General features: G+C 43.4%; 1 protein-coding gene across 1 annotated transcript in view; it reads left to right on the top strand.

The window, feature by feature from the left end:
• LOC147716895 (uncharacterized) overlaps positions 1 to 12610 on the top strand; it is a 476733-nt gene that overhangs the window by 225225 nt on the left and 238898 nt on the right. The window contains exon 4 of the mRNA XM_086923790.1: positions 8351 to 8460. Within this exon, the coding sequence (XP_086779916.1) occupies positions 8351 to 8460 (110 nt within the window). The remainder of the gene's footprint in view (positions 1 to 8350; positions 8461 to 12610) is intronic.

The following is a 12610-nucleotide window of genomic DNA, read 5'->3' on the forward strand; positions in this document are numbered from 1 at the left end:
GAAACCCGGAATTTATGAAAGGAAATAGTGTCTCAGCATGGAGGCTTTGCAAAGGTTTACACCTTTTATCCTGCTTGATTGAGCACATACTTTTATAACATTAAAATCACAGTTTATAATTTGACAAACTAACTCAACAGTATAACCCAAACCAATTGACTTCCTTCAGATAAATTGACTGCTCATTCCAATACTGCTGCAAAAGCAATACATTTGTTATTACCAATACATTTGCATGATAACGACTGTGTGTCACATAGTGTTCCACCCGAATGATATTTTGCTGCTTATGTCGTTGCATCCAAATATATAATACAAGTATCATTACACCTACAAGAAGCCAGGACTATTGGCTGAACAAGATGAAAAGGAGAGGCGCATTAACAGGCTTGATTTTACTTAACGCTGAGCTCAGTCGCAACATTGTGCTGCAAACAAAGGTAATCAGTGTTTTTTGTTCAACTTGTACATACTGTTGGCAGGGCTCTGCCAGAGAGGACTTAGGCGAAGGTAACTCCATCCAAATTTGGTTGTGGGTTTGACGCTGAAATCCTACTCACTACAGTTTCTAAATGTTGATAAAAGAGCCTCTACCGATAATCTAAAAGAAAACAAAACAACAAAACTAAAGGTTGGTTGAGATTTGAAAAGCTTTTGTGAGGTGATACCTTAAGAGATAGAGTTAATATTAGACTAAATGATGAAATGATTACCCACTTGTATATCGCACGACTACCCGTAGGCATCTCGGCGCTTGAACGAATACCGCCGAGGAACCCTTCCTGGCCTTTCCCTGTGATGAGCCCACTCCTGGGCACCCCTAAGGTGAAGTCAGGCATCCTCAGCGCTGTTGGGGCCATTGTAGAGATTAAGCAAGCTATTGCCCAGAGGTGCAGAGTGGGACTCATGATTAGAATAGGCACCGAGGCGAGAATTATCAGGTCCAAGGAAATTGAGCCCGAGACCTGCCGAGGCGGGAATTGAACCCTGGTCCCGGCCAGACTACGGCATCAGGGTCTGCCGCTCTAACCATTGAGCCACACTTCTCTACTAAAGCCTTATTATTTATTTGTTTATAGGTACCATATCTGCCAGTACCATTCATAAGACTGGTGAATGCCTGCTGCAGTGTTGCTGTTGAGTAGATGAGCCACAACATCTTTGACACTTTACACTCTCTCCATCCCAACCCCCTTCCCCCTGGGATTTACCACTGGAGCAGTGTCTCCTCTTTTAAACTAAGGGCAAGTCCCAGGAGGATTTGGGATCTAGTGTTGCTGCCCCATTGGATTTATCTGGGAGGCAAGCAGGTGGCTTATGACTCCATTTTTTGTTCAAGAAACACACTGCTGCAATCTACTGCTCCGTACGATTCCTCTGATGTGCAATGTGACATATACACGGGATTCCTTAGTGAACCTACATTTTTTGTTGCAGTTGCATTTTTTTAAAAAAGAATTCATGTGTATGGGACCTAATGAGCAAGTCCTTCACTCAGCAGGCCATGTTCCTGTAGCCAATAGACATTTAGGGTGGTTGCCATAGGTTAATGATGAGATAGGCAACCACCACAGGTTACAAGGCTGAAGGTGTCACAGGGATTTTGCTCCTACACAGAACTGTGCACAGAGACCCAGGACCTCAGTGAATTGTGGTGTACCAAAAAACTCACCTTAGTGCCTAGAAACCCTAACCAACTAGCATCAGTGTCAAATTAGCTCTTCGTCCTATAGCAAAGGAACCAATGATTAGACAACCCAGAATATGCGACTTAGGTTATACTCAGGAAGCAAGAACACTCTTTTCTTATACTCTCATACCAGTCCACAACAGGAGTAAAAAAGAGACACTGGAATGGTTAAAATATTTATTGTAACAACGTGCTCTAAGATGCAGTATTTTTGCTAACATAAGCAGACATATGATTAGAAATGATATGATCAGCATTGTTACAATTCCATAAAACACAAAAGGAGAAATCATATTACAAAGATGGTGAAAAAAGGTCTTATAGCACCTAGTGTATCACCAGGGCCGGCTCTAGGCTCATGGTGGCCCTGTGCAGGGAGCGTAGGTGGGGGCCCCCGGAAGAGGAGTTCCGGACGGGGCGGAGCTCAGGAAGGTGTTTTACTAATAATACGTCCAGAAAAGTCGTTAGATGATTGACCAGTACCTGCGGCTGCTCCTACCCTTCCGAATTCTTCTCAGAACGATACAATTTAGGAGGAGGAGGGCATTGTGACACACGACATGAGGCACTGGGCGAACAGACAGCTGCAGTGCCAGGGCCATGACAGGGGCACCGGACCCCCAAACTCTAAAAACTACCAAACTCTCTGAGTACAAAATCATACAAAAATGGGGCCGGGCACTGCACAGCTACTGAATGAAACCTGCACAGTTAGAACAAACACCTCAAACTGTGCCATGAAATGAAAGACCCCCTATGGAGCGGCGGCCTGAAGAACCACTAAGGTGGTACAAAATGCAGCAGGGGCCAGGACAGTAGTGTGCAATGCCAGTCCTGCATTTCGTGCCCAATGAGGAGGCAAATGATGAGAGAGTCAAGTTTAGGTACAGACACTAAGGGAGCCTACGCCCTGCACAGAAGGATACACTGAGAGACTAGTGGCACGCACCAGTGTCCAAGCAGTTCAGGCAAAGCTTAAGCTTCAGCTACCTTTTTTGGGCAAGGAAGTGAAAAAATACATCAAGAATTTTAGAAGCAGTTTCATTGCTTGGAAACGTTAATACACCTGCAATATATATTTTCTTCAATTCGGGCGACAAATTAAGTACAGCAGACAGTTTTCTATGGTTCAAGTTAAACAATAGGATTAGGAAAGGGGGTTCGGAGAAACTATGGAATTATTCAGTTAAGAATACTATGGCGGCTCAAAACGACGAGAAATACTTTAAATACTATGAAATGTAGCAAATTAGTCATTTTGAGGTTAGTTTTTACTGAAAGAGGTTAACTAGTGCATTTGTTACGAAACGCCTAACAAAATCATCCCAAAACTACCAGAGAACAGCCGCAAATGTTTCATGATCTGTGCCACTGACCAAAGAAAAGTCAATGTATAAAGTACGACGAGTCAAAGAAAGTTTACAAAACGAGTGATAAATATAATGGATGGATGTATAACCTAGAGGGAGAGAAGGGCAGAGGCATATCCCAGCCGATGAGTTAAATCAAATCAAAAGAAAGTTGGGCAGTCAGAGCCCTACAAAGTAAGGAAAGATCGATGACAGCAGGTAGAGCCATGGGAAACAACGTGCGGGGCAGCAGAACCTGTCACGATGGGAGTGGTACCTAGTGAGCAAGCGAAAGGTAGTAGCAGATAGGCATAGGAACTACTTTGAATTATTGAGGTACAGATGGTTTAGGGTCGGGGTAGTTTGTATGAAGCCAATTCACGGAGGAAAAAAATGTACGGCTCCATAAGCAGTACATGTATAATCAACTGACAGATTCGTGAGGCTTCGATTTGTCTGCTCCCACTGATGCCTACATACTGATACCATTTAGGTTACGAAATGAGCACTGCATTTCACACCTACTTCTTGGAACTGCCCGACTCCCATATTTGTAATTTTGCCTCAAAAAGTAACATGTAATTGCAGAAATGATACTCATTGCTCCAGTGTAATGGAAATTCTGCCCAGACCTAGAAAATCATTTATGCCTAGGAGCTCGTGCACAAGAAAGAACCGTGCACTTTTCTGCAATATTTTGTTAATGCTCCCTAGTTATGCTAACTAATCCAAACCTCTAATAGGCACAATTTTCTGATAAAATATTTCACTTTTACTTAGCAATGGCCTAATGTTAATCTGAGCTGATATAATTGGTAAATAAACAGTAGTAAGGTTTGAAGAGTTAAAAGCAAAGTAATGGAAAGGGACAAAATACTTGACTGTCTTTTCACATTTTAAATGATAGTATTTTGTGTGGCAGAGAGCACCGTGTGCCTGCATATAAAAATCACCTTTTAGTTTCCACCTGAAACTCTCCCCCTGATCAAAAGCCTTTCCGTAACCAAGAGCACACGTGTGACCATACATCATCGGTTCAGACTCACTCGGACCACTTTACGCCTGCTCAGACAATGACTGCCATTGCAAGTGAAAGAAGAGACACTCTCAGTTCCTGGATTGCCACAAAAGTAAACGAAAGCCTTATTGGTCGCCTTCTGCTCTCGTGACAGCTGAGATGATTATTTTCTTCTACCGATTTGTCTACACAGCGCAATATTACTGTCCACTCAGTCACGTGTTCGTTCACCCATCCACTGACTCACCCTCGCAGGTGCGCAATCACGCTAATTTGAAATGACATATTTTTTCATGAAATGGCTGGCACTTAAAATGAGCCTGAGGGCAAAACTCTCAGACTAATGTTATCGACTTAAGTGTCGAGGGTGGAAGGGCGCCAATGTGACCAAACTTAACTAGGCCCAGTGCTCACCACGGCCACACTCCTGCCGCCAACGAACTGTTTGGAATATTACTCTTCTCAAAAGCAATTCAGGCAGGCACCACCTCACATAGTTACACACGCGTGTCGTGTCTCGTGACATAATGTGGCGCAGAGAGACAAAGTAATACCATTTAGTACTGATGTCTACGCTGGGCACCAGATGTAAACAGTACACTCATGATAAATCATATTCATTACTAGGCATAAGGCAGCTCAACTGGAAAGACAGGCAGGCCATTATTACAAGTCATTAATAAATATAGTTTGTGAGCACAGTCTCTCACCGGCGCGTTAGTCGGACTCTGGGGGAAGAGACTTGTCGGAGGACACTCAGGTGTTCTAGTGTCACTGTCTGACTCTATCGATGATCGGACGGGCGACAGGACGAGGAGTCAGTTAATTTATTTCTTTATGCATAGCTGCCAAGGTTTCAGATTGCTTATGTGTGACATTTCCATAATTTCAGTGTAATTATGAGTGACATTCAACGACGATGAGTGACACTTTCTCGAGATCAAAATCAAGCATTGAGGAAGTGGTAAACATATAAATATAAGAAATTACACTAATTTGAGCAACGAAAAACTATTAAAAGCTCTTAAACTGCTGCACAGCACCTGGGAACAGAGGACACTGCAGGATGTATGAGTGTGTGTGTCAACCTTGCAAGACCCATCACATTAATTTCCTTTTTCTTTTCACTCACTTTTATTAGTAATGTGACTAGTAGCGCCACCTCTCAGTCCTGCTTGAAATCGTACTCCTAACCATTCACATCTGGTGTGTGACATCATGACGAATGAACCAGCTACGTGTATGCAGCAAATAAATTAGTGAGACAATCAATTTATCAAAAACAAGTGTGCAGCCATATCCTAACCAGCATTAGTAATACACTGGTTTGGCCTATGTGATTAATAATAAGCTGTTTTTGTAATAAGTTGTAGCTTGGTATTGCACAACTGCTCACTAAGCTACAACTTATGACAAAAAACAACTTATTATTAGCGTAGAAAGGCTATCTTCTCTCATTTAAAAACTACGTTCCCCAGCTTGCCCTTATTGCCCCTCACCCCTGTGAGACCTGGGGTGATGATCACTCCTTCCCACACTTTCCCCACCAGCTGCATCTGGACCGGCTGCATCTGGACCTTCAAGCTGTAACTCACTCATTTTGTTTGTAAATCAGGATCTGTATACTCGGGCGATCCTGTTTCAGCGTGGTAAAATGGCTCAGTGAGTGAAGGCGCTTGCAAACATCATCGGGTCAGGCCTCCCTTTCGTACTTTCCTCCTCACGAGGTAGAATTGAGGCTCACGGAGGTATGACATAGTAGATAACATAGAGAAGGTATTATTATCGGGGACTTCTATGTCAAACTATAAATCCCCTTTATAGTTGGTCTGTAACCCGAACAGCCTATTTCTTAGTAACTCACTGTCACCTAGGCACAGCGTGCTTCCTGATCGCGCGCAGGCAGCCATATGTTTTCGCAAATGTGTCTTTTTAAAATGCAGGCTAGTACTTACTTGGACCGGAGGACGGTGGCGCTCCATTAACTGCAGGCCATTCACACCCAGTGTGTGCAAGGCAGGCTCAGGCCTTGAGGCACCGCGGGCTGCGGTAATTCGGATCTGGCGCCCTGGCCAGCCTCCAGTTAAAGTTGTCCGTCCAGGCTGAGCGGGGCCGTCCAGTGAAAGAATGTCCTGGCGATAACTGCAACCCTGCTCATCACAGACTCCTCTACAACTGCATTCGGCGGAGGGGGGCGGGGAGTATTGCCGCCAGTTGGGTTCGTACCCTGCTTGATAAAATAACTGTCCCTTGGCCTTGCACAACTTTGTCATGCTGCGAGCACGGAGCAGCCTTACCATTGTATGCAGCCTGCCACAAGTTTAGCCGCCCGCCCGCTCACTGCGCTGTAGTGTCATGACGCATTAATGTAAAATCAGCAATCATGCTGCGTGCGTGTAGTGAATTGCGCACTGCGCACAGTGCGCGGGGGCTGTCCCAGGGCCGTCACGTCGTCATAGGGTAAGATTGACGGCCCTGGGACCCAACTGCTGGCTGGCTGTGTCGGAGGCCGCCAAATCCTGCCAGGGGGCCGCCAGTGATAGTTCCGAATCCGATCATCATTCTGATCCTTGGCTCGGTGAGGTCGGCGTCGTGGCGGCCCCTCGGGTTTGGCGGCCCTGTGCAGGTGCACAGTTTGCACATGCCTAGGGCCGGCCCTGGTATCACCCTCCCTACCTAGGAACTATGTTTTATAAAATGAAGAAGGTCTCTTAGGCTTGTTTGGGGACCCCAATCCTCCAAGATCAGCAAGTGTGAATCACATCAGGATTTGCAAAAGCTCTCTGTCTCTCTGGAAAAACGGGCTTCTTCCAATTGTCTGAAATCATGCTTACAGTGCATTAATAAAAATGGCAGAATCCTGTTGGCTGCAGCTGCATATATGTTATGCCTAAAATGTGAGCCGATCAGCCCGAACAACAGCTATCTTGTTATGATAACTGTGGAGGCTTTAGCACTCAGTGTGCAGACTAGAGTCACGATGTAAGTCTAGGGATGCTGAAAACAAGCCATTCTCATGTGAAGCATTACACGCAGCCTAACTTACAACAGTTATATGCAGTGTCGTGTGCAAAAGCAGCAAAAAGGTAAAATGGCGTTTGAACTTCTAATAAGCCTATGCTAACATAGCAATGTGAGTAACAAAGCCCAGCCCTCACTACAAAGGTTTTTGTTTTACGTACAGACTCGGAGAAGCAGTTGGTATTATCATAACAACCTTTAAGTAAAAAAAGAAAAAGTGTTTTCTACTGAGATCTTACGAGCCTTTTATTTGCAGACATCCTGAGGCTGGCGCTGTGCTGATAAAAACAAGAAGAGTACAGCAAGGAGAACATGAGAAGGCACGCTGTAAAAATAAAATGTTGGATTGCAGGCCTTCTTACTGTTTGATGCGAAGACAATGATGAGAGCACTGGGGAGATGACCAATGCATGGTCACTACATTACTTGTGTGGAGTGCTCACAAAGACAAGCGATGGGAGCGGAAAGGACAGATGGACAAAATGCTAAGGGAATTACAAGGGCGGCTGCAGGCAACCAATAAATGGTGTGGGACCATTCAATTAAATAAAAAGTGCGCTGAACAAACAACAAATAAATCCTAAAGTAAGGTGGACATGTAACAGGGGCAGTCGCCACAAATGTTAAAAGACACCCAAAGACGGGACAAAGAGCAATGCTTCACGAATTAAAATAAATCAAATTAGACTGGGTCATGACGGAACAACTGGAAAGTGGTGGGCGTGGTCTTAGCCTCTCCAAGTAGATTCATGCATGCTTGCAAGGCAGCGCATGCGCGCTGCTAGGCTCAACCTAAAAATAGTTAATTCATCATTAGGCAGAAAAAGAAATGTAATATCAAATTGGGGGATATCTAGTAAAATGCTACCGTTCCTTGTAGGCTTACCAGTAACTACACTTGCCCCTACATGGAAACATTCATTTGAGAGGTACCCATTTCTTCCACAAACCGGTTACATAGGACCAGATGGCGCTAAATACACACTAAAATGCATTCATTGATCTAAGGGAATGGGCATGCATACCAAAGCTCATCATTCTAGTACATTCTGGACTAAAGGTTGATGGTAAGGCTGGTATAAATTTGTAAAGAAGACCTCTTTCTAACGAACCTATTGTTAATTAAGAGTTATTGAAGAAATCTCTTTAACGAAGAACACTGCAAGATTTTGTCTGAATTTCTGACACAGTGTCTTACAAATAGCAAAGCAATTGTAAACTATACAACATTCAAACAGATTTATGATTTGACCTGTAACCTTTCTTTTGCAGTAAAAATCTTCCCTGGAGAGTTGCATCTAAAAACACTGATTTACACACCAGACATGGCTAATCAACAATCCTTCGCTTTCCTCAATGTCACAACTGGGATTGAAAAAAGTGTAAGTATCCTCTTTATTTAGAGACACTTTGATGAGCTCCAATACCGTCAGGTTTACACTGCTGAGAATATGGGTGTGGCCAGAGAAGGAGCATTGGTTGGTCGGTTAATCTGTCTTGGCAATCTGTTCCACTGGCTTCAATGGTATTATAGATGTTACAGAGAGGTTTGAGATGGAGCCAAATGAAGTACATGAGTGAGGGGATGATGTTGTGGTTATATTTGTGTTGACTGGTAATCAGGATAATGACTGAATAAAATGAGGTGTTTATAAGACAGGCCAGAATCCATGAGGTGGTGAATCAGAACAATTTTAAGTAGCCATTTACCCAGATGTGTGGTTCTGTTTCAATTGAGCCCAGTCTACTTTCATACAAATAAAGGAATGGGTTTCTTTAAATAGTATACTGTAAACCAATAGGTATATTCAGATGCGGGACTACACCTAGAGTTATGAAATTGTTTCTAGGGCTGCATTGAACAAGAAGCAGACATTGATTGTGATAAAAAGTTTTTTCCATGTGTAAGTCAGACTTACGTAATGCAAGTCAAAATATCTGTATGCCAATCCTATAAATGATTCATGAAAACGGAACAACATATATATTATTCAAAATATTCCCTAATTTCCTAAGTCTGCGTATGTACATTCACCCCAATGTTGAGACGTTTCAGACATAAGATTAGAAGACCTCTTATTTATGTAAATACTATGCACTGACATGTAAGTTAGCAATTGATATGGAACTTAATCATATACTTGGGAGTTTTTGCAACTCCATGGAGCAGTTTCACATCTCGCAGAGGCCCAATTTCAAGTGACAAGTCTTGGAATACCGTGCTCTTATCATTCTCGATCTATAACTGAACATCATGGAGTCATCAGTAAATTGATGCCTTTCATGTAACACATTGTCTGGACACCATTCTGTCCTGATGTTGCATATCATCCTTGAGATGAGCCCAATTGAGACTAAACTCAAACTAATCAATAGGGTAAGCCTCACATGACATCATAGGCTTGCAGTATTCTATGGTACTCAATGGCCTATCCCCTCTGCTTGTCACCAGCACCAGGTTTTTAGGTTTCCGCATCAACCCATAGCTCTCTTTCAAAGATCACTTAAAAAATAAATCCCTAGTGGCATTGTATTCGTTCGGCATCCTTCTCATGAGCAGATCCTTGCTTTCAGCCCACACATTTGACCCACCATACAAGCCCTCATTCATTTCATTCTGTTCACACTGACATGGACAATATCAGGCTCATGGTCCTCTGGAGTACACCCTCAACCCTCTGAATGCCTTTCTCCAAGCAGATCATGAGTCAGTGCCAACTTTATTACACCACACACTTGTTTATGGCACGTCATTAGATTCTCCTCCATCCATGCTAACAATCTAGATTATCTAGCCAGAAATTCTCCTTTTGTGGTCTCACCCCTATAACTAGCCTCATGAAAGTGATTGTTTTACCTAGGAAAGAGAAGATCAGGTGACAAGTTTTTTTTCTTTTGCCCTCTAGGCTTAGAAGAAATCTTCCTCCCTCTGAAAGTGGCTTTCTTTCTCGTGATGTTCATGACATACAGTCAGGAAAGAACTTCTCTTCTCCATCAGCGTCGTTCCTTCCCATATCCTCCTCCTGGCCTACACTGGATATACACACTAGCCCTTTACTTGCATTGCTGACATTCACCCTTCTATTTGTTAAGGGCATCCGTATTTTTTATACTGCTTATTGCATAGTGTATGTGTTCTTCTCTTGCCTATGTAAATGACCGTCCATGAAATAGGTGGGTACACGTTGTGGCTACTGATCGTGGTATGCGAGCACTTTATAATTTGTTTTTCATAAACACATAAATAACAAGATCTAACTAATAGCAAACAATTTCAGTAGTGTTACAAAGGACAATATGACTACATAAACATTTCCTCTGAGATTTTATCTCACTGTGAAGATTTAACTAGCACTATAATGTGCGATTTGTATGTCAATATTTAGTTTTAGTGCTCACATTACATTAAGTATTTTCTTCTCGTTATTAAAGTATTGCAACTTGTGATGTACAGGGTGCAGATACAAATATCCTATTCTGTTCTGTCCCTCTTGTAGTGCCAGATGTTCTGGTTCTGACCAAAATAAGGTCTGCAACATGTTTACAGTGGGAGCATGACGAGTCTAAGTGTTTGGTGTGCCAAGTAAATTGATGTGAAAACATCATTCACCAAATGAGGTGTAAAGTTTTGACATATTATACAACAATGGCACAGATGAGGACCACTCGCAGGGGACATTGATAGACATGAGATACTCAGCCAGACATTCCTGTACCTTTGCGACATCGAGTGAAGTAAAGAATTATAACATTTGAGAAAGTCACTTCAAAAGGGCTTAAAAAGGTCCAAGGTTACAAAAGAAAAGCCAGACAAGGGTATTAGGTTCCACTGCATTACTCAACACTACGCAGTACTGACTTTCTGCCCCACAGCAGAAAGATTCTGAAGAACAGGAAAGAGAACAGGAGAAACACTAGGAGGGTAAAAAATAGTTGTCTTCACTGATGATGAGTATTTAGATGTAAAACTGTTTACGACGTCACATCTGACTGAAAGTTCATTTTTTCTGCACCGATTACCCATGCAAGTGGAAGAGGAATAGGATTTCTTCGTAAAAACAATGTCTAGAAGTGAGACAACAAACAAGTATTTTCCCAATTCAATGAGTGTGTTCTAAACCACAATCACAATGAATATCAAGATCCAGTAAAAGCAAGATCCATTAAGCCAGGATTGTAGAGAACATATAAAGCTGCTCCTCGGCTGTGTGTATTCCTTAACTCCATGATGGACCACACTACAAAGACGAGCAGTTGGTGATGCTCTTACACTTCAAAAATGAAGTGGCACATTGCCAATCCTCAACCCTTATTAATTTGAGATAAAAAAACATTAAATAGAGAAGATGAAAGATATACTATACTACAACCCCTCCCAGGTATGCGAGGGACCACCAGTCCTTCCCGGCCTTTCTCATGCACCCTTCTTATCACCTCCCAATAAACACCAGTTGAATCACTGTTGGTGCATAACGGCCGCAGTTTATTCACAAACATGGAACATAAACACCACATTTTAAACGCCAATAGTGCGCCCGATGATTTTATACTTCATCACATCTGTCATCTTTATCAACAGTCTGATTTTATTGGTCCAGAATAACTATTCCAGCACTTCCAACACAGCCCCCTGATTGGCAGACCTTTAGCAGGTGTACAGCTTTCGCAGCCTCTAGACTTCCCTTGCCTGAGTGGGTGGCCCTCGGGCCTTCCCCAGGCTGCAAGTGCCATGTCCGCCTGCTGTTGACCCTTTGCTGGCCACTCACCTGCTCCCAGTATCCCTGCCGTAAGGCATCCCAAGGACCATGTTTGAGTGGCTCCTCTTCCTAGGCTGTTGTTCGTTCTTGGCTGTGCAAGTGCGCTGTCTCCACCATGCTGCCTGTGGTTCTCTGACCACAGCCAGCTCCCCCTTTCAACACTTGTTTATGAGAAGCCTAGCTGTTGCATTGTCCCCAATAAGTTAAGTAAGAACATGACAAAACTCAACCCCCATTCCCGGGAACCCTGTCTACCTTCTGATATGCTGGCTCAGACTTTTCTTTTCTAGCACTCTCCTGTGCCTCATGGTCTCATGCTTCCTCATCCATGCCGGGCTGTGCCTCAGGCCATATAAGGCCTACTGGGCTGACCCACCTTGCGACTGCTAACAAATCGGATGCTATCACCCCTATTAAATCCTTTCTCTCGAGGTTTGCCAGATCATTTCCCCCTAGGTGCTAGAAATGCATCTGGCGTCTCTTCAGCAGTGTTCGGGAGGAATACGTCAACCCTGTCCATGTGTAATACCCGAGGTACTACCGGAGGGGGGTTCCCTGAATTTGGTGATCACCAGCATCGCCGTACCCTTCCAAGATAGAGAGTTTTTCGTCTTCTCCTTTGAAAAGACCCATATCAGACACCATGAGTTTCCTAAGGATTGAGTAGTGGTCAACTATGCTTTTCTGCCTTCTTGCCATTGTTAGCCTTGCCTGGTGCAGGCTTCTTCGCAATACGATCTGTGCTGTGTTTCACTATTGCCATCGTTGACTGAGG

This window comes from Lissotriton vulgaris, chromosome 5 (assembly GCF_964263255.1).
Source record: "Lissotriton vulgaris chromosome 5, aLisVul1.2, whole genome shotgun sequence".
Classification (NCBI taxonomy): domain Eukaryota; kingdom Metazoa; phylum Chordata; class Amphibia; order Caudata; family Salamandridae; genus Lissotriton; species Lissotriton vulgaris.